At 34.7% G+C, this 22,500-nt stretch overlaps 5 protein-coding genes and 4 non-coding genes across 9 annotated transcripts in view; 4 read left to right on the top strand and 5 right to left on the bottom strand.

Moving 5' to 3' along the window:
• The window catches only part of LOC135661971 (photosystem I P700 chlorophyll a apoprotein A1), a 9,110-nt gene extending 8,439 nt beyond the window's left edge, over positions 1-671 (bottom strand). Inside the window, exon 1 of the mRNA XM_065176581.1 lies at positions 1-671. This exon is cut by the window's left edge and continues 8,439 nt beyond it. The gene's annotated coding sequence lies outside the window, so the exon portion shown is untranslated.
• A 137-nt stretch (positions 672-808) lies between these two features.
• Positions 809-881, bottom strand: TRNAT-UGU (transfer RNA threonine (anticodon UGU)). Its single transcript has one exon. It is a non-coding gene; the product is annotated as a tRNA-Thr (tRNA).
• A 1,662-nt stretch (positions 882-2,543) lies between these two features.
• Positions 2,544-2,616, top strand: TRNAF-GAA (transfer RNA phenylalanine (anticodon GAA)). The gene has a single exon. It is a non-coding gene; the product is annotated as a tRNA-Phe (tRNA).
• Positions 2,617-4,741: 2,125 nt separating this feature from the next.
• Positions 4,742-9,593, bottom strand: LOC135661973 (ATP synthase subunit beta, chloroplastic). Its single transcript, XM_065176583.1, has one exon. The coding sequence runs from the start codon at positions 9,591-9,593 to the stop codon at positions 8,097-8,099; it is 1,497 nt and encodes a 498-aa protein (XP_065032655.1). The 3' UTR covers positions 4,742-8,096.
• Positions 9,594-10,421: 828 nt separating this feature from the next.
• Positions 10,422-11,964, top strand: LOC135661975 (ribulose bisphosphate carboxylase large chain). The gene has a single exon (XM_065176584.1). The coding sequence runs from the start codon at positions 10,422-10,424 to the stop codon at positions 11,883-11,885; it is 1,464 nt and encodes a 487-aa protein (XP_065032656.1). The 3' UTR covers positions 11,886-11,964.
• A 593-nt stretch (positions 11,965-12,557) lies between these two features.
• LOC135661972 (acetyl-coenzyme A carboxylase carboxyl transferase subunit beta, chloroplastic-like) lies at positions 12,558-16,588 on the top strand. The gene has a single exon (XM_065176582.1). The coding sequence runs from the start codon at positions 12,627-12,629 to the stop codon at positions 14,448-14,450; it is 1,824 nt and encodes a 607-aa protein (XP_065032654.1). The 5' UTR covers positions 12,558-12,626; the 3' UTR covers positions 14,451-16,588.
• LOC135661976 (cytochrome f) lies at positions 15,240-21,233 on the top strand. The gene has a single exon (XM_065176585.1). The coding sequence runs from the start codon at positions 17,482-17,484 to the stop codon at positions 18,442-18,444; it is 963 nt and encodes a 320-aa protein (XP_065032657.1). The 5' UTR covers positions 15,240-17,481; the 3' UTR covers positions 18,445-21,233.
• Positions 21,234-22,187: 954 nt separating this feature from the next.
• Positions 22,188-22,261, bottom strand: TRNAW-CCA (transfer RNA tryptophan (anticodon CCA)). Its single transcript has one exon. It is a non-coding gene; the product is annotated as a tRNA-Trp (tRNA).
• Positions 22,262-22,425: 164 nt separating this feature from the next.
• On the bottom strand, positions 22,426-22,499 carry TRNAP-UGG (transfer RNA proline (anticodon UGG)). The gene has a single exon. It is a non-coding gene; the product is annotated as a tRNA-Pro (tRNA).
• Between the last annotated feature and the right edge of the window lies 1 nt (position 22,500).

Raw genomic sequence — 22,500 nt, 5'->3', positions numbered from 1 at the left:
CCTCGGGGGGGGATAAGGCAATATAATTTTGAATCAGAGCTTTCGATCTTTGTTTATCCTTCGTAGTAATAATATCTCTGGGTTTACAACGATAACTTGGTATATCCACTATACGACCATTAACTAAAATATGTCTATGGTTAACTAATTGCCTGGCTCCAGGAATGGTCGAAGCCATACCCAATCGGAAAAGGATGTTATCCAAACGCATCTCAAGTAATTGTAGTAAAACCTGACCTGTTGACCCTTTAGCTTTTCCAGCGATATGCACATATCTAAGTAATTGTCGCTCTGTCAGACCATAATGAAAACGCAATTTCTGTTTTTCTTCTAGACGAATACGATACTGCGATCTTTTCCCAGAACGCAATTGGTTTTTAAGATCACTTCCGGATCTAGGTCTTTTACTAGTTAGTCCTGGTAAAGCCCCCAGACGGCGTATTTTTTTGAAACGAGGTCCTCGGTAACGAGACATAAAGACTCCTTTTTAATTTTATGGATTTTATTGAAATTTCATTTTTTCAGAATAAAAAAATGAAAACTGAACTATAAATTAAGACTGAACTAAGGGATAAACAAAGCAAAGCTAAATTTACCGAAATACTACAAAGTAGAATAAAATAAATTGTATCAATATCCGGATTTTTTGTATATATAGGAAGTTGCAGCTCCGTTTTATGATTTGTTCGGTAGAGAGAGATCTAATTGTTCCAATACATTTTTTGGTCATGGTTGCAAGTTACCACGACATAACATATGGGAAAAGGAGGAGAGAGATTATCAATCACGGAAAAATCGATAGAGAAAAAGCCGGCTATCGGAGTCGAACCGATGACCATCGCATTACAAATGCGATGCTCTAACCTCTGAGCTAAGCGGGCTCACATAACATAACAGAAATAGTATATAGAAATTGAGGAAACTACCGGATTTTAGCTATTAGCTGATCTTATCTATTAGCTATTCGTTTAATATTAACTATGAACTATAACTATATAACTATACTATAACTATATAACTATATAGTATAGTATAGTTCTATATAGTTATATAGTATACTTCTAAACTATATACTATAACTAACTATAATAATAATTCTGACTATTCTTCTGACTATTCTAACTATATCTAACTATAATATACAACATAATGTATTTATTTATATATTTATATTTTATATATTTATATTATGTTAATTATAGCTATAGCGAATCGGTCCTAAGATAAAAAAAAAGATAAGGATAAAGATACAATCTAAATGAAAATGAGACATTCCTCTGGTTTGATTCGGAAAAGGAGGAGATAGGACAAAAAAAAAGAAGAATGAATATCGACCGTTCCACTATTCCAAATCGCACTGTAAAAATGAAAGGGAGGGAGAAACATATATATGTTGGATATATCTATCCATATTGAATTGCGGATACATCAATGATAGAATCATTTCTGATTGAAACAAGGTTCATTCAATATAAATGAACTGATGGGGGATAGCCAAAAAAATCAAACAGCAGCATACACTTTTTCAATATAGAAATCATTATCTAACGAATTCAACGGGTCCAAACAAACAAAATAAATGAAAAGGATAGTTGGAATTCCAACTAGGTCTTGGTATCAAAGGGGATATGGCGAAATCGGTAGACGCTACGGACTTGATTGGATTGAGCCTTAGTATGGAAACCTGCTAAGTGGTAACTTCCAAATTCAGAGAAACCCTGGAATTAAAAATGGGCAATCCTGAGCCAAATCCTTATTTTGAGAAAACAAAGGTTTATAAAACTAGAATTTAAAAGGATAGGTGCAGAGACTCAATGGAAGCTGTTCTAACGAATGGAGTTGACTACGTTTTGTTGGTAGCAGGAATCCGTCTATAAAAATTACAGAAAAGATGGTCCTATATACCTAATACGTATGTATACATACTGCCATATCAAACGATTAATCATGACCCGAATCTATTATATTATAATTATATATAATTATAATATGAAAAATTCAGAGTTATTATGAATCCATTTCAATGGAAGTTGAAGGAAGAATCGAATATTCAATTATGAAATCATTCATTCCAGAGTTTGATAGATCTTTTGAAAAACTGATTAATCGGACGAGAATAAAGAGAGAGTCCCATTCTACATGTCAATACCGACAACAATGAAATTTATAGTAAGAGGAAAATCCGTCGACTTTTTAAATCGTGAGGGTTCAAGTCCCTCTATCCCCAATAAAAAGCCTATTTTACTTCCTAAGTATTTATCCTCTTCTTTTTTTTCATCAGTGGTTCAGTTCAAACAAAATTCACTATCTTTCTCATTCACTCTACTCTTTCACAAACGGATCCGAACTAAAATCCTTGGATCTTATCCCAATTTGGATAGAACCTGTACAAATGAACATATATGGGCAAAGAATCTCTATTATTGAATCATTCACAGTCCATATCATTATCCTTACACTTACTTGTCAAATTTTTTACTACTTTTTAGTCCCTTTAATTAACATAGACACAAGTACTCTACTAGGATGATGCACGGGAAATGGTCGGGATAGCTCAGTTGGTAGAGCAGAGGACTGAAAATCCTCGTGTCACCAGTTCAAATCTGGTTCCTGACACGTAAATAATGTATCGGATAGATATTCATACAAATTAATCGAGATAGATCGGGCGTTAATAGTCTAGAGCATGATACGTATTTACTCATCTAGATGTTACATATTTACTCATCTATTACATATATTTACTCATCTATTACATATTTACTCATCTAGATATATATATATATATATATACCTCCCCTTGGGGGGATTGGTTACATATTTACTCATCTAGATGTATATATATATATACCTCCCCTTGGGGGGATTGGTAAAAAATATATGTATGGATGGTTATGGTAAAGAACAAAGTGAGATTATGCTCCCGTCTCTTTTTTCTTTCTTGTTTCTTCATACTGTGCTTTCTCTCATTCAAAAAGAATATTAAGTCTTCATCTATATTCAAAATAAAAATAAATAAGTAAAAGTAAAAAAAAACTTAAAAGTCGAGAGGAGTTAAAAGATAGCAATAGACAGAATGCACTTCAGACACAGTACAAATAAAATCCAATCCCTTTTCATTTCTTCATTTCATATTTTTGACATTTATTCCATTTCTTCACTCTTGCTTACGTTACTTTCCGAGGTCCATCTACATCTAAGTAAGTTATGTGCGCGGTACAAAGTTCATAGTGCAGAACTCTTTTGATTCATCCCATTGTTTCTGCTCATACGAAATGGATATGATCTATTCCAAATTTTGGAATATAAATGAAGTTTTTTTTAGGTTATCCATAATACGAATTAAAGTCCGGTTACTTTCTTTCATCTAGAACGGAACGTAAAAATATTCCTTCACTTGAAAGAAATCTGGAATCGTGTCATAGTCGTATTAAGTAAACATTAATTTCTTATCATTTAATGAGCATCTTGTATTTCATAGAAATTGGGGGTAATATAGTCCTTACGTAGGGGCCAACCTATCCAACTTTCCGGCATCAAAATACGTTTAAGGCGTGGATGATTATCATAAGAGATTCCCAACATATCATAAGATTCGCGTTCTTGAAAATCAGCACTTCTCCAAATCCAGAAAACAGACGGGATTCTAGGATTATTCCTTGGGGCAAATACTTTTATGCATACCTCTTCTGGTTTAGCTATACCATACTGTATTCTCGTAAGATGATACACACTGGCTAAAAATCCGCCTGGTGCTACATCATAGGCACACTGGGAGCGTAAATAATTGTAACCATATACATATGAAATGACAGCAATGGAATCCCAATCCTCGGTTTTTATTTGTAAAGTTTCTATTCCTCGGCAATCAAAGCCCAAAGATCTATGAACTAAATCATGGTTGACTAACCAATCAGATAAACGATCCTGCTGCATCTTCTTGATCTCTCCCACATTTGTATTTGTATGAGTATTTCAATTTACAATGAAATTTTTAAAGATTGACCCTTTCTTTCTTATTCTGCACAAAAGAACCTTACCTTGTCTGATTCACTAATTCATGGGGAGATACTGAACTTTTGGATTTGAAAAATGTTTCAGAAGGTATCTCTGAAGTAGATGGTGATTGATAGAGCAATTCTTGATCATAATTTCCAGTATGAGTACTGCGTCTAACACAAAACTTGTGATTGGTAGTAAAACATCGATTTTCCTGTTGAGACACAGTTCTATCTTCAAAGATTTCTCGAGATATTTTCTTACGAAGTTTCGTTATAGCATCTATAACCGCCTCTGGTTTAGGTGGGCAGCCCGGCAAATAGACATCGACAGGAATTAGCTTATCGACTCCACGAACAGTACTATAAGAATCAGTACTGAACATCCCTCCTGTAATAGTACAAGCTCCCATAGCAATGACATATTTTGGTTCAGGCATTTGCTCATATAATCTTACTAAAGAAGGAGCCATTTTCATTGTTACTGTGCCGGCTGTTAAAATTAGGTCTGCTTGTCTAGGACTCGATCTTGGTACCAATCCATAACGATCAAAGTCGAATCGCGAGCCTATTAATGAAGCAAATTCAATGAAACAACAACTGGTACCGTATAGAAGCGGCCATAAACTGGAAAGTCTTGACCAATTCGAAAGATCATTCAATGTAGTTGAAATAACTGAATTGGTAATTGTTTTGTCAACTAAGGGAAACTCAATCAAATTCATAACTGTCTCAATGTAATCTTTTCCTTCATTTTTATTTTGATTGTCTGAATATTCAGTTAAGACCATTCCAATGCTCCTTTTCGCCATGCATAAACTGAACCAACAATTGGGATAAGCACAAAAATTAAAGCTTCGATAAATACAGATACACCCAATACATCGAAACTCATTGCCCATGGATAAAGAAAGACCGTTTCAACATCAAAAACAACAAAAACTAGAGCAAACATGTAATAGCGGATTCGAAATTGTAACCAAGCATCCCCAATGGGTTCTATACCCGATTCATAACTAGAGAGCTTCTCTGGTCCTTCACTAACCGGGGCTAAAACTCCGGAAATTACAAATGCCAAGATAGGAATAACGCTTGATATTATTAGAAATGCCCAGAAAATATCATATTCGTGAAGCAGAAACATAAATGTACTCCTATTAATGTGGAATATGCTGAATTATTCGATTCGAATCGGAATTGTCAATTCATCCATAACTTCTTATCTTAGGCGAAACAAGAATTGATTTTGATCAAATCAAACTGCATAGTTTAGAGTTTGTTTGCTGTGGGGCATGTTTTGTTTAAAGATTCATCTAATGGAATCCCACTTACATTTTGGATTTCGATTCTATTTAGATATGGTGTAGACATAGGATGCTCTTACACAAACAAAACTCTCTCACTTTGTCTTGGGTTCTCTATCCTCTAGAAAAAGGTAATAAAATACTAAAATATCCTATGCCTATAACTATTCCTATGCCTATAACTATAATAAATATCAATACCCTATAATATAGTAAAGTAAATATCCTATAATTAAATACTATGAATACTATATTCATTAGAATACTATGTTGATTATATATAATCAACATAATGAAATAATAATAATTTCATTTCCTTTTTTTAAAACTTAAATTTTTCAATAGTCATATGGGGTAAAATGTCTAGGGATTTCTAGCATATTCTATATTATTCGAAGTATTCCTTTTTCATTAAAATCTGGGTATAGGATCATTGCTTCTATTGATTTGATACGAATATGAATACATAATCTAATGCATCGAATGATTTTTTATCTTTTTCTTGTCCTAGATTTCATTTCTATTTTTCTTAATTGATTCAATCCGTTGAATTGAGAGGTGACATATAACAACTTATATCTTTCTATACAAAAAATTGGAAACTTGGAACCTGTACTATCCCACCTCCTCAGAAATAAATAAGAAGAATCGAGTTATTTCATTAGAGTTAGAATGAAAGATTCATTCTATTTCGGACCAATCTCTAATACTAAACAAAGATTACGATTTGGAATGAACCAAAATACTTGTTTGTTTTGTTACGGCAATAACGCTTAATAATATAATGGTAAGACCAAGCAATGGGTTAGATTTCGCTACAAGAAAAAGGTTTTACAGCAAACCTATACTAGACAATGAAACATAGCAAAGAGTGGAGTAGTATAATCGACGGAATCATAAATGATTTACATAACATTTTCAAATAGAAAGAATCACACATTATCGAATGATTCGACGGACCAAATCAAATCCACAAACCCACTCAACTCATAGAATATAGAAGAAGAAACGTTAATATATTTAGGCCCAATTCGTTATCTCTCCATTATCTCTGAATCAATCAATAAGGTTGCTCTTGTTCTGCCAAAAAACGATTAGTGATTAGTTAGGGGGATTCTCCAAATACAAGACAAGACCCAAGACCAAGAAAAGAATAGGTCCTAGACCCATGTGACTTAGGATTAGACTTGGTTGGTCCCATAGAAATGAAAACCATACTAAACTATATACTAAACACTAAACTATATACTAAACAAAAATATAATATATTAGGATTAGGGCTATACGGACTCGAACCGTAGACCTTCTCGGTAAAACAGATCAAACTGATTATTATCGAAATGATTCGAACTGTTTCAAAGACCCAACATGCATTTTGTTGCATTGGGCTCTTTCATCAACTGATGTAAAGATCAGTTAGTCCACCATATTTTTTCTTTAGAGGAAGATAATGAGATGGTTCCATGTGCTCTGATTTATTATTTGTATTCTGATCTAGGAGCAATACCAAAGTGTTTCAAAGAAGGGTTATCTTGACTTAGGTCTGCCTTCGGCCTAGATCAACCTAAGTTAAATGGAATCTCTATCGCTCCGCTGCAACAGTCGAATATGAGACTTCATACACCTTAAAGTTCATAGGACGAAAAGAGGTTATTTTGAGGCCCTTATACTCATTATGCCTAGCATTGAATGGGCTGGGTATTTACCTTATCAACTATCAAATCAATGGCGGGTTCTATTTGATTTGGCAACTGAATTCGCGCCTGAATCGGACCGAACCAAATATTTGTCAGGCTATTGTTCTCTTGTTCCCTCGAACCTATGGAGTAAGACATCGATTTCTCAATACGATCAATTATGTTCATTGCATAATAGGCTCCTTTGAAAAGCATTGGCGCGCGTGTAAACGAGGTGCTCTACCAACTGAGCTATAGCCCTTGTCATAGACATCTTAACATATAGATAATTTCTTGTCAAGATGGATATTCCATAATCCACATCATAGCTCTCTGATCTATTTATTTTATTTACGCTTAACAGAACAGATTTATTTACGCTTAACAGAACAGATTAGTATTGCTTAGAAATAATATTCCACCTATAATCCCCGAAGTGATGGGTTCTTTTTGTGGTGATAAATGACCTACTTAACTCAGTGGTTAGAGTATTGCTTTCATACGGCGGGAGTCATTGGTTCAAATCCAATAGTAGGTAGAACTTATTAGATACCGGAGTCGATGAAATGATATCTAATAAGTTTTTCTACCCCATCTTCTTTTTTTGTTTTATCAGATTAGACTTGATTGTGTTCAATTGGCAGAATCAACATGTGGTGTATAATAAAGAACTTTTTAAAAACTTCTCTTTATTATTTTGATGTATTGACTTGACTAGTAGGAAATAACATTGACAGCCTCTACTCGTGTCCTAGCTCGTCTGAGAGCTAGATTCGCTTCAATTGCTTGTCTCTTACCCTCAGCTCTACTCAAGTTAGCTTCAGCTATTTCAAGAGCTTGTTGAGCTTCTTGCGGATCAATGTCAGTACTTATTTCCGCATCATTTCCTAAAATGGTGATTTCATTATTACCTATTCTAGCGAAACCACCCATCAGAGCCACCGTTAACCATTGGTCGTTGTTGAGGCGTATTCTCAAAAGACCTATATCTACAGCCGTGGCAATAGGGGCGTGGTTTGGTAATACGCCAATTTGGCCACTATTAGTAGATAAAATTATTTCTTTCACTTCTGAGTCCCAAATAATTCGATTAGGAGTCAGTACACAAAGATTTAAGGTCATTTCTTCAATTTGCTCTCCTCTTCTAAGTTCATAGCTTTCGCGGTAGCTTCATCGATGTTACCTACTAAATAAAAGGCCTGCTCGGGAAGACTGTCTAATTCTCCGGAAAGGATCAGTTGAAACCCCCTAATTGTTTCTGCAAGACCAACATATTTTCCTGGAGAACCAGTAAATACTTCTGCCACGAAGAAGGGTTGTGATAAGAAACGCTCGATTTTTCGTGCTCTTGCTACAGTTAAACGATCTTCTTCGGATAATTCGTCCAACCCAAGAATAGCTATAATGTCCTGAAGTTCTTTGTAACGTTGTGAAGTTTGCTTAACTCTTTGCGCAGTTTCATAATGTTCCTCGCCAACGATCCGAGGTTGTAACATAGTTGACGTTGAATCTAAAGGATCCACTGCTGGATAAATACCTTTGGCAGCTAATCCTCTCGATAATACGGTAGTAGCATCTAAATGTGCAAATGTCGTGGCAGGAGCAGGGTCGGTCAAATCGTCCGCAGGTACATAAACGGCTTGGATCGAAGTTATAGATCCCTCTTTGGTAGAAGTAATTCTTTCTTGCAAAGAACCCATTTCTGTACTAAGGGTAGGTTGATAACCCACTGCAGAAGGCATTCTCCCCAATAAGGCGGATACTTCTGATCCTGCTTGGACGAAACGAAAGATATTGTCGATGAATAGAAGTACGTCTTGTTCATTAACATCCCGGAAATATTCCGCCATAGTTAGGGCAGTCAAACCAACTCTCATACGAGCTCCCGGCGGTTCATTCATTTGACCGTAGACTAGAGCTACTTTTGATTCTGCAATATTTTTTTCATTAATTACTCCGGATTCTTTCATTTCCATGTAAAGATCATTTCCTTCACGAGTACGTTCGCCTACTCCGCCAAATACAGATACGCCTCCATGAGCTTTGGCAATGTTGTTGATCAATTCCATGATGAGTACTGTTTTACCTACTCCAGCTCCTCCAAATAGTCCGATTTTTCCTCCACGGCGATAAGGAGCTAAAAGATCCACTACTTTAATTCCTGTTTCAAAGATTGATAATTTCGTCTCTAACTGTATAAAGGCAGGTGCAGGTCTATGAATAGGAGATGTTGTGCTAGTATCTACAGGACCTAAATTATCAACAGGCTCCCCAAGAACGTTGAAAATTCGTCCGAGGGTAGCTCCACCGACTGGAACGCTTAGAGGAGCTCCCGTGTCAATCACTTCCATTCCTCTCATCAGTCCATCTGTAGCACTCATAGCTACAGCTCTAACTCGATTATTTCCTAATAATTGTTGTACCTCACAAGTCACATTAATTTGCTGACCAATAGTATCTCGACCCTTAACTACCAAAGCGTTATAAATATTAGGCATCTTGCCCGGAGGAAAAACAACATCCAGTACTGGGCCAATAATTTGAGCGATACGCCCTAGGTTTTGTTCTTCAAGTGTGGAAACCGCAGGACTAGAAGGGGTAGGATTGATTCTCATAATTATAATTAAAGTAAAGTATGTCGAAAGTTTTTTTGAATAGTGCCATGCCAAGTCGAAAATAAATGTCCGATAGCAAGTTGATCGGTTAATTCAATAAGAAATAAATGGGAGTTAGCACTTGATTTAGTTGGTACCACCCAACCGAATACGATTCAATCGTTTACTCATTCAATTACTCATTCAATGAGTCAATTTTCAAGTTCAGCCAATCCTTCTTTTTTTCAAAAGAAATATTAAGTACATGAAATCACGAGTAAGTCTCTTTCATTTCTCTATCATTATAGAAAAACCATCCGTATTAGATTCTATTATCTATAGAATTCGAACCCGAACTCCATTTATGATTCATTATTTCGATCTAATTGGCCATTGTTCTTTTTTTTTTTTGAATAGATATTGGATTTCCGCCTATCTATTCTTTATACCCTTTTAGGATGAATTATGCCTATTTTCACATCTAGGATTTACATATACAACATATATCACTGTCAAGAGTGAATTTTTCTTAGTATTTGGATTCAAAATAAGAAGGAGATCCATTTGATTTTATTGTAAACTTGCAAAACAAACATTGGGTTTGGGTTGCGCCATATATATCAAAGAGTATACAATAATGATGTATTTGGAGTATACAATAATGATGTATTTGATGAATCAAATACATGGTCTAATAATGAACCATTTCATTTTAACATAACATTGAAATTAGTTGATAATATTAGTTGAATATTTTTTTTCTTTTTTTTTATTTTTATTTTTGTCAAAGGTTTCATTCATGCATAATCTATATCGAGTAGACCTTGTCGTTGTGAGAATTCTTAATTCATGAGTTGTAGGGAGGGACTTATGTCACCACAAACAGAGACTAAAGCAAGTGTTGGATTTAAAGCTGGTGTTAAAGATTACAAATTGAATTATTATACTCCTGACTACGAAGTCAAAGATACTGATATCTTGGCAGCATTCCGAGTAACTCCTCAACCTGGAGTTCCGCCCGAAGAAGCAGGGGCTGCGGTAGCTGCCGAATCTTCTACTGGTACATGGACAACTGTGTGGACTGATGGACTTACCAGTCTTGATCGTTACAAAGGGCGATGCTACCACATCGAGGCCGTTGTTGGGGAGGAAAATCAATATATTGCTTATGTAGCTTATCCTTTAGACCTTTTTGAAGAAGGTTCTGTTACTAACATGTTTACTTCCATTGTGGGTAATGTATTTGGTTTCAAAGCCTTACGAGCTCTACGTCTGGAGGATCTGCGAATTCCCACTTCTTATTCCAAAACTTTCCAAGGCCCGCCTCACGGCATTCAGGTTGAAAGAGATAAGTTGAACAAGTATGGTCGTCCCCTATTGGGATGCACTATTAAACCAAAATTGGGATTATCTGCAAAAAACTACGGTAGAGCGGTTTATGAATGTCTACGTGGTGGACTTGATTTTACCAAAGATGATGAAAACGTAAACTCACAACCATTTATGCGTTGGAGAGATCGTTTCTTATTTTGCACCGAAGCACTTTTTAAAGCGCAGGCCGAAACAGGTGAAATCAAAGGACATTACTTGAATGCTACTGCGGGTACATGTGAAGAAATGATGAAAAGGGCCATATGTGCCAGAGAATTAGGAGTTCCTATCGTAATGCATGACTACTTAACTGGTGGATTCACTGCAAATACTAGCTTGGCTCATTATTGCCGTGACAACGGCCTACTTCTTCACATCCATCGCGCAATGCATGCAGTTATTGATAGACAGAAAAATCATGGTATGCATTTCCGTGTACTAGCTAAAGCATTACGTATGTCTGGTGGAGATCATATTCACGCCGGTACAGTAGTAGGTAAACTGGAAGGGGAACGTGAGATGACTTTAGGTTTCGTTGATTTATTACGTGATGATTATATCGAAAAAGACCGAAGTCGCGGTATTTTCTTCACTCAAGATTGGGTCTCTATGCCAGGTGTTCTGCCCGTGGCTTCAGGGGGTATTCATGTTTGGCATATGCCTGCTCTGACCGAAATCTTTGGGGATGATTCCGTACTACAGTTTGGCGGAGGAACTTTAGGACACCCTTGGGGAAATGCACCTGGTGCAGTAGCTAATAGGGTGGCTTTAGAGGCGTGTGTACAAGCTCGTAATGAGGGACGTGATCTTGCTCGTGAAGGTAATGAAATTATCCGTGAAGCTAGCAAATGGAGCCCTGAACTAGCCGCTGCTTGTGAAGTATGGAAAGAGATCAAATTCGAATTCGAACCAGTAGATAAGCTAGATAAAGAGAAAAAGTAAGTGTGCATAATTCAGTAATTCCTGTTTGTTCTCCTAATTGATTGCAATTAAAGTCGGCCCAATCTTTTCCTAAAAAAAAGATTGGGCCGATTGCCGAATAAAAAAAAAAAGAATGAGCATTCTATACTATGTATTTGCATATATCTTTTATATGTACAGATGTACAGATCTTACCTATATATATACAAGATAAGATCGAAGACTAAACAACTCAATACTTCTATTGTTTGTTGTTGGATCCATAGGATTGGATTAATTATGGATCCTTGGGATTGGTGGACTTTTTTATATCTCCTAGTTTCAGGCCATAGATCAAGCCAAGGGAAAGGCTCCTTTACCCATCCTATATATTGTCTTTTTCGTTCCATGTTAAAATAGAAACTTAATTATTTGATTATACGAGAACAAATTCTTTATTCTTTATTTATAGAAATAAACAACTATCTCTATTTTCGATGAGAATTTGTACATCACATGGAAGAAAGCTGTGTCTTTCTATTTTAAAATTTATAAAAAGATTCTATCAATATATATTGAAGTGATACCTCGGCTTCCCACAAAGGAGAATCATTTCTTTCAATACTTACTCGTTCTTTCAATACTTACTCGTTATTAATTAACAATCCTAATGATTAGGATTAGATTCGTATGCTTAATTCTGATAAGAAATCAAATAGTGAAAGTAAAATGATTATCCATCGAATGTATTGTATTTCATCAAATAGGGGGTAGAAAGACTCTATGGGAAAATGGTGGTTCCGTTCGATGTTGTCTAACGAGAAGTTAGAACATAGGTGTGGGCTAAGTAAATCTAGGTGTGGGCTAAGTAAATCAATGGATAGTCTTGATGGTATTGGACATACCAGTAGAAGTGAACAACCTATTCTAAACGATACGAAGAACGATACGAAGAAAAAGATTCCTAGTTGGAATCATAGTGGTAATTATAGTTTCACTAATGTTGATTCTTTATTTGAAATCAAGGATATTTGGAGTTTGATCTCTGATGACACTTTTTTAGTTAGGGATAGTAATGGTGACAGTTACTCTGTATATTTTGATATTGAAAATCAGATTTTTGAGGTTGACAATGATAGTTCTTTTCTGAGTGAACTAGAAAAAAAACTTTCTAGTTATTTGAGTAGGGGGTCTAAGAAAAAGAATCACTACTATTATCATTACATGTATGATACTCAATCTGGTTGGAATAATCACATTAATAGTTGCATTGATAGTTATCTTCGTTTTGAAGTCAGTATTAATAGTTCTATTTCGGGTAGTACCAACAATTACAGTGACAGTTACTTTTATAACTTCATTTGTACTGAAAATAGAAATAGTAGTGAGAGCGGTAGGTCTAGTAAAAGAACTAGAAAAAATTTCAATGATTTCCATGAAGAGGTGGAATCCGATTTCCATGAAGAAGTAGAATTCCACGAAGAAGTAGAATCCGACTTCCATGAAGAAGTAGAATCCGATTTCCATGAAGAAGTAGAATTCCACGAAGAAGTAGAATCCAATGATTTCAATGAAGAAGTAGAATCTGATTTCAATGAAGAAGTGGAATCCGATTTCAATGAAGAAGTGGAATCCGATTTCAATGAAGAAGTGGAATCCGATTTCAATGAAGAAGTGGAATCCGATTTCAATGAAGAAGTAGAATTCCATGAAGAAGTAGAATTCCATGAAGAAGTAGAATCCGACTTCCATGAAGAAGTAGAATCCAATGATTTCAATATAAATCAAAAATACAAACATTTATGGGTTCAATGCGAAAATTGTTATGGATTAAATTATAAAAAATTTTTTAAGTCAAAAATGAATATTTGTGAACAGTGTGGATATCATTTGAAAATGAGTAGTTCAGATAGAATTGAACTTTCGATTGATCCCGGAACTTGGGATCCTCTGGATAAAGATATGATATCTATAGACCCCATTGATTTTCGTTCAAAAGAGGAACCTTATGGAGATCGTATCGATTCTTATCAAAGAAGGACAGGTTTAGCTGATGCTATTCAAACAGGCATAGGTCAAATAAATGGTATTCCCGTAGCAATTGGCGTTATGGATTTTCAGTTTATGGGAGGTAGTATGGGATCCGTAGTAGGCGAGAAAATTACTCGTTTGATCGAGTATGCTACTAATCGATCTCTACCTGTCATTATTGTGTGTGCTTCTGGAGGAGCACGCATGCAAGAAGGAAGTTTGAGCTTGATGCAAATGGCTAAAATATCTTCTGCTTCATCTAATTATCAATCAGATAAAAAGTTATTCTATGTATCAATTCTTACATCTCCTACAACTGGTGGAGTAACAGCCAGTTTTGGTATGTTGGGGGATATCATTATTGCTGAACCTAACGCCTACATTGCATTTGCGGGTAAAAGAGTAATTGAACAAACATTAAAAAAGGTAATACCTGAAGGTTCACAAGTGTCTGAGTATTTATTCCATAAAGGTTTATTCGACCCAATAGTACCACGTAATCTTTTAAAAGGTGTTCTGGGTGAGTTATTTCAGCTCCACGGTTTCTTTCCCTTGAATCCAAGTTCAAAAATGTAAAGTATAGCACTAGATTCAGTTATTTTATTTGTAGCGAACAAGTATTTAATTCGTCGTAATCAGGTGTTTTCTTTGGTGACATAAGTTCTCCTTGTAATAAGAGACAGAGGTTTCGGATAATTTTTATTTTATATTTTATTATATTTTATTTATTATATTTTAGAATATAGAATATATAGTTTTAGAATATAGAATATATAGTTTCTATCTAGTCATTTTCTATCTAATCATATAGAATTATAGTTGATATTACTTATTACTTATAAATAAATATTATAAATAAATAATATTTATTATAATTTTTTATAATATATTTATAATATAATAATGGCTTGATATAATATAATAATGGCTTGATATTACTTATAATAGATATATCATAAGTAATAGATATATCATAAGAAGATATCTTTCTAATAGATAGAAATATTAAAACAGATAGAAATATTAAATTGAGGCACCTATTCTATGACAGATCCCAACTTACCCTCTATTTTTGTGCCTTTAGTGGGCCTAGTATTTCCGGCAATTGCAATGGTTTCCTTATTTCTTCATGTCCAAAAAAATAAGATTGTCTAGACCCAATGGGACCGAATCTTATCAATTTATTTCAACACTGGATGATAATACAGATATTTATCTCGTGTAATATGGTATGATATGTGGCTCTTTCCGAACACACAAATGAAAGAATCGTTATGCGGATATATGATATCTGCATAAATGCATGTATATGTGAATATAGCTGGTTCAAAATGGATTAGTGAATATTTTAAATAGAAAGTCAATGTATCTAACCAATTACTCTCCTAATGTTTCACATCAGAATAGTGCTAGTTGATGAAAGTTACTTCGGGATCAAGAAAGGTAAAGTCAAATTTATTTGGGTTATTCGCTCAATTCCAATCGAATGCACTGGATCTAGTATAGTATGAATTGGCGATCAGAACATATATGGATAGAACTTATAACGGGGTCTCGAAAAACGAGTAATTTTTGCTGGGCCTGTATCCTTTTTTTAGGTTCACTAGGATTCTTAGTGGTTGGAACTTCCAGTTATCTTGGTAGGAATTTGATACCCGTATTTACATCTCAGCAAATCATTTTTTTTCCACAAGGGATCGTGATGTCTTTCTACGGGATCGCGGGTCTATTCATTAGCTCGTATTTGTGGTGCACAATTTCGTGGAATGTAGGTAGCGGTTATGACCGATTCGATAGAAAAGAAGGAATAGTGTGTATTTTTCGCTGGGGATTTCCTGGAATAAATCGTCGCATCTTCCTTCGCTTCTTTATGAGAGATATCCAATCAATCAGAATAGAGGTTAAAGAGGGTCTTTATACTCGTCGTGTCCTTTATATGGAAATCAGAGGCCAAGGAGCCATTCCCTTGACTCGTACTGATGAGAATTTTACTCCACGAGAAATTGAACAAAAAGCTGCCGAATTGGCCTATTTCTTGCGCGTACCAATTGAAGTATTTTGAAACGAACTGAAGTGAAGAATAAAATGAAGAATAAATATTTTCTCAAGATGGGGGAAGGAACTTGCTAATTCCTCTTTTAATACAACTGAAGTTTCTTCATTCTTTTATACTAGAAAAAGGTCTAATCTAACTAACGAATCTAATCTAATAAGTATAGATATAAATTCATCAAACCTATCCGAACATGTATTTCGTAATACAGAATTCATCTTTTTAGGCCCAAGATTTGGAATTGATACCCTTTTCTGGTTAGACGGTGAAACATTTCGAAAGAATTAATTGATCCAGGGGGAGTTTTTTCGTCTCGAAACTCGATTCGTTACTTCAAGTGGGTTTTCGAGTATTCATCGAAAGGAACAAATGAAAATAAAATTGGTTCAAATTTGCCCAATTGAGATATCTGGAATAATATTTATTTCTTTTTTTCTCATTTTCATCCGAAAAGAACTCTTATTCTATGTCTATATTCCTTCTAAATCAAAAAAAAAATAAAATTATTACACAATAATAGGAAAGGAATAGACCCATAGGTCAATACCTTGTTATACAACTCGTGCTTCAAAGAAATATCAGATCAGATAGAGTCAACGAATGAAGCAGGTTCATTAACAATTCAATTCACAGAAAAAAAAAAATGAAAAAAAAGAAAGCATCGGCCTCCCTCCCATATCTCGCATCTATAGTATTTTTGCCCTGGTGGGTCTCTTTCTCATTTAATAAATGTCTGGAACCTTGGGTTACTAATTGGTGGAATACCAGGCAATCCGAAAATTTTTTGAATCATATTCAAGAGAAAAACGTTCTGGAAAGATTCATAGAATTAGAAGAACTATTCCTATTGGACGAAATGATAAAGGAGTACCCGGAAACGCATATACAAAAACTTCATATAGAAATACACAAGGAAACAATACAATTAGTCAAAGCACACAATGAATATGATCTCCATATCATTTTGCATTTCTCGACAAATATAATCTGTTTCGCTATTCTAAGTGGTTATTTTATTCTGAGTAATGAAGAACTCGTCATTCTTAATTCTTGGGTTCAGGAATTCCTCTATAACTTAAGTGACACAATAAAAGCTTTTTCTATTCTTTTAGTTACTGATTTATGGATCGGATTTCACTCGACCCATGGTTGGGAACTAATGATTGGTTCGGTCTACAACGATTTTGGATTGGATCATAACGATCAAATTATATCTGGTCTTGTTTCCACTTTTCCAGTTATTCTAGATACAATTGTGAAATATTGGATCTTCCTTTTTTTAAATCGTGTATCTCCTTCGCTTGTAGTAATTTATCATTCAATGAATGAATAAAGAACTCATTTGATCTTATTATATCAATCAAATCAGAATCTTTCTTCGTGTATAAAGAAAGTATTTTCAATTTGACTTAATTCTTTATACTTTTATCTGTTCAAGGTATTCGTCCTATATTCCAGTACAATTATTCCAGTACAATGACAGACTCGTGTATAGGGAACTATACTAGCTACCTATCTAATTTATTGTAGAAATTCGGGGATCAATGATTGGACATGCAAAATAAAAATACTTTTTCTTGGGTAAAGGAAGAGATGACTCGATCCATTTCTGTATCGATCATGATATATGTAATAACTCGGGCATCTATTTCAAATGCATATCCCATTTTTGCGCAGCAGGGTTATGAAAACCCGCGAGAAGCAACGGGACGAATTGTATGTGCCAATTGCCATTTAGCTAATAAACCCGTGGATATTGAAGTTCCGCAAGCTGTGCTTCCTGATACTGTATTTGAAGCAGTTGTTCGAATCCCTTATGATAAGCAACTGAAACAAGTTCTTGCTAATGGTAAAAAGGGGACTTTGAATGTGGGGGCTGTTCTCATTTTACCCGACGGATTCGAATTAGCCCCCCTTGATCGTATTTCTCCTGAGTTGAAAGAAAAGATAGGAAATCTGTCTTTTCAGAGTTATCGTCCCAACAAAAGAAATATTATTGTGATAGGTCCTGTTCCCGGTCAGAAATATAGTGAAATCGTCTTTCCCATTCTTTCCCCCGACCCTGCTACGAAGAAAGACGTTCACTTCTTAAAATATCCCATATACGTAGGTGGGAACAGAGGAAGGGGTCAGATTTATCCTGATGGTAGCAAAAGTAACAATACAGTCTATAATGCTACATCAGCAGGTATAGTAAGCAGAATAGTACGTAAAGAAAAAGGGGGATATGAAATAACCATAGTTGATGCATCGGATGGACATCAAGTGGTTGATATTATACCTCCAGGACCAGAACTTCTTGTTTCAGAGGGTGAATCCATCAAGCTTGATCAACCATTAACAAGCAATCCCAATGTGGGAGGCTTTGGTCAGGGAGATGCAGAAATAGTGCTTCAAGACCCATTACGGGTCCAAGGTCTTTTGTTCTTCTTGGCATCTGTTATTTTGGCACAAGTTTTTTTGGTTCTTAAAAAGAAACAGTTTGAAAAGGTTCAATTGTACGAAATGAATTTCTAGGTGCAGAGATTCCTTAACATCAAGTTGGTAAAAAGCGCCGAATTTTTTTTGATCCATACAATTATGTATGATCAAAAAATCTGTAAACCTTTTTGGTTGCTTTGTTTATACTTTTTTTTCGTTTTGCGGGATGTCTGGAATTCATTACTTGTATCCTATTCTTAGTAATAGACAATAGACATACAAAGAAAGAGAATACAGAGCAAGGATGGGAAAAATGAAAGAAAGAAATCCTTTTAGGAGGGATTACTAGTCTTACGAGTCTTCTATTCGACACAAGAAAAGGGCGGAAAATCCTTTTTCTTGTGTCGTCTTATATCGAAATAATAATGATTTTTTCTCCTGTTCGTCAAAGATTACCATTCCTTCTTTTCCGGGTCCACCAGAACTCTTTTGGTTAGATTCATAGGAAGTTGTGGACAAACAAAAAGAGAGAAAGGATTAGGGGAATAATTGATTGAGCAAATAGAACTTCTTCAATTAACTTAAACTTTTAACTTAGAGAAATTATTCAAGAGAAATTATTCAAACAAATTATATTATAGAGTTTTATAGAGTAAGTTCTATAGAGTAAGTTCTATTAGTAGTTTAGTATAGAAATTATTTGCAGGATGTCTCATGCGTAGAAATCTATATAATATTGTATTATTCAGAAAATCCATTGATTACTCTTTTCTTGTTTCTTCATAAGAGTTAATATTATGGAGGAAAGGAAGAACAGAGACTATGAATCAATCAATAGATTCAATTCTTCAAAAACATTATTAAGAAACAAAAGAATAGAGTGGTTTGAAACATCAGAGCAAAGGATCCGTTTTGTCATTTCATTTCTACGAATATAATATTTTGATTATGTTGACTGGCCAATTTGTATGTTATGGAATAGATCATAATCTTCCTATAAGAGTAAGAAAAGAACTCAACGGGACCTTATCGCTCTAATTAGACAAAGGAGGGTAAGGTCCCGTTGAGTTCTTTTCTTACTCTTTCATGTCTACAATCCGGTTTATCCGATTACTAGAGAGATGAACCCAACCCAGAATATGAACCGTAAAAGAAAACACCTATTAAACCGATCACAGGAATACCAGTTACAGTACCAACCAGCCAAAGAGGAATCCTTCCAGTAGTATCGGCCATTTCCCCTACTTTCCTCCACATTTTCTCAAATGGTCGTGCTAGAGACAAAAACAGTCATGGATAATTATGAGGATGGTATCTTTCCGAATGGGATAAGAGAATTCCTACTATTCTCTTTCTTTCTTTCAATTGAAGAAATAATTGGAAAATAAAACAGCAAGTACAAAAATGAGTAATAAACCCCAGTATAGACTGGTACGATTCAATTCAACATTTTGTTCATTCGGGTTTGATTGTGTCATAGCTCTATAATTCAAATTAGGTTTATCGTTGGATGAACTGCATTGCTGATATTGACCCCAAAAAAGAAACGGTAGGTACAGCTAGTCCGTGAACAGCCAACCATCGCACTGTAAAAATTGGATAGGTTCGATCTATGGTCATTGGGGGCCTCCTAAAAGGATTTACTAAATTCATCAAGTTGTTCCAAAGAATCAAAACGGCCGGTTATCAATGGAATACCTTGTCGGCTCTCTGTGAAATACTCGTTTGGCCGAGGACTTCCAAACACGTCGTAAGCTAAACCCGTACTGACGAATAACCAACCCGCAATGAATAGGGAAGGTATAGTAATGCTATGAATGACCCAGTATCGAATACTGGTAATAATATCAGCAAAAGAACGTTCTCCCGTGCTTCCAGACATTCTGAGCTCCACAAATTTTTGTACATTCAAAAAAGGGAATCGATTCCTTGAAAGATGGGATCAGTAAATGGAAAACTACTGATATTGCATCTTTGTGAGATCGTCAATTTTGTACCAAAGGTTTATTTCAAGTATACCGAATCAGTATAGCTATCCTTCCTCTGGCACAGCAACGCAGTCTCGATCGGTACCGAAATGCTACATAATTCTTTTCTTCTTTTTTTGTTCCTTGTCTATGCATAACTCTATGTTATTCAATAGATCAATAGAAAATTACTCAAATTCCTTATAAGATTTCCATTATTGGATTCATAATAGAAAGTAAAGATCTTGGAAAAGCGTGAATCGATGGTTTCTAATAATTTATGAAGCATATTATAATATTCACACAATTCAATTATATGTATGCGAAATCTATAATAAACCCATTTTTTGGTTAAAAGTTTTTTTGTTCAAATCTTTTTATTTCAAGTAATTGGTTGGTCGTATAATACAATAAATATACTGTAATACAAAATACAATAGTATATACTATATTAGTGAAAGAAACAGAACATGAAAGAAACAGAACCCAGTTGGAACAATCCATATTCGTGATGCAACCGTTATTGTATTAGATCCAAAACAAAGGTTCTTTCTTGACCAAACTAGAAGTATGGAACTCCATGATATGGAAAGACAGAATATAGAATCTAAAAGGATAATGGAAGTTGTTCGTCTTTGAATCGAGTTGGACCTGAAAAAAAAGAATAAAAATATAAAAATGAAAAATAGAGTAAAGGTTTTATTTTTTTCGATAGATCGTGGGACACCTTTTTCTTTTCATTCGAAATATTATGTTATGGGCAATTAAGCAACCTATTACTGTACTGAGTCCAATGAGTTAAAATAAATAAAAGGTAAATAGTATCAGGCCGTTCGTTCCAAAAAGGATTAGATCCTATTGAAATAGAAAGGAAATGATTAAAATGGAATTTTCAAATCCAATTCTTTTATTCCAAAATTACTTAAATTACTTATATTTTATTTAATATTTTATTTAATATTTAAGTATAAGTCCATAAGTAATTTAAGTTTTGAATGAAGTTACACGGCACAGTTCTTAATTACTATTACTTTTACTTATACTTTATATTTTACTTACTTTTACTATTACTTTATTCAACTCACAAATACTTTATTCAACTCACAAATTCCACAATGAATCTGTTGATTCCGAATCATAGGATCGGTCAATGTCACAGCAGATGAATCGAATTTTTCTACCTATGTCACTCTTAGTTAGTCTTATCTATAATGACTGATGAATCCAGAATTTTCAATTGGAACTAAACTAATTCTGTCAATTGATTTTTTCTTGCCGTCGTATTTTGTAAAAATTGAAACTTAGGTAAGTGTTTTATCAACATATGTAGCAAAAGAACATATCTAATTTAGCTCTTTCATGCTTACTATAACTAGTTATTTCGGTTTTCTACTGGCTGCTTTAACTATAACCTCAGCTCTATTCATTGGTTTGAACAAGATACGACTTATTTGAAATGAATTGAATGAAAAATTGATAAAAACGAATATTTCTCTGAGATTCCGGGTATTCTATGGTTCTTTCTCACATCAATTGCCAATTCTTGGTCATTGAGATTCACGGATAATTCAGATTAATATTTAGGGATAGATCTTACCTTTCTTTTTATCCCCTTAAACAAACCGAAATGATTGAAGTTTTTCTATTTGGAATCGTCTTAGGTCTAATTCCTATTACTTTAGCAGGATTATTCGTAACCGCATATTTACAATATAGACGTGGTGATCAGTTGGACCTTTGATTGAGTAATATTTCTTTCTTTTTTTGATTGACCTCCTGCAGGAAGGAGGTCAAATTCAAGTTACAATTCAACTTTTTGTTTTGTTAAATTATTAATTATTTTATTGTGATTCGACATCAAATAAACCGAATCACGCTCTGTAGGATTTGAACCTACGACATCGGGTTTTGGAGACCCGCGTTCTACCGAACTGAACTAAGAGCGCTTTCTTATCCTTATGACAGGAGATACGACTGTACTGTAAAGAAAAGTAATTTTTCTACCCCCAATACGTCTTGCATACATATAGTATGCAAGACCGGAAGATTATGTCCAATTTTAATCGATCTCAATGAATCCCTCGTTACTGCCCATGGGAGAAGTAATAGGTAGGGATGACAGGATTTGAACCCGTGACATTTTGTACCCAAAACAAACGCGCTACCAAGCTGCGCTACATCCCTT

The sequence above is a fragment of the Musa acuminata genome, unplaced genomic scaffold (genome assembly GCF_036884655.1).
Source record: "Musa acuminata AAA Group cultivar baxijiao unplaced genomic scaffold, Cavendish_Baxijiao_AAA HiC_scaffold_585, whole genome shotgun sequence".
Taxonomy (NCBI): Eukaryota; Viridiplantae; Streptophyta; class Magnoliopsida; order Zingiberales; family Musaceae; genus Musa; species Musa acuminata.
This window is presented reverse-complemented; position numbering and strand designations above follow the sequence as displayed.

What these genes read in the sequence shown, in the direction of transcription:
- LOC135661973 (XM_065176583.1), bottom strand. Translation starts at nt 9,593, where the DNA reads ATGAGAATCAATCCTACCCCTTCTAGTCCTGCGGTTTCCACACTTGAA.
- LOC135661975 (XM_065176584.1), top strand. Translation starts at nt 10,422, where the DNA reads ATGAGTTGTAGGGAGGGACTTATGTCACCACAAACAGAGACTAAAGCA.
- LOC135661972 (XM_065176582.1), top strand. Translation starts at nt 12,627, where the DNA reads ATGGGAAAATGGTGGTTCCGTTCGATGTTGTCTAACGAGAAGTTAGAA.
- LOC135661976 (XM_065176585.1), top strand. Translation starts at nt 17,482, where the DNA reads ATGCAAAATAAAAATACTTTTTCTTGGGTAAAGGAAGAGATGACTCGA.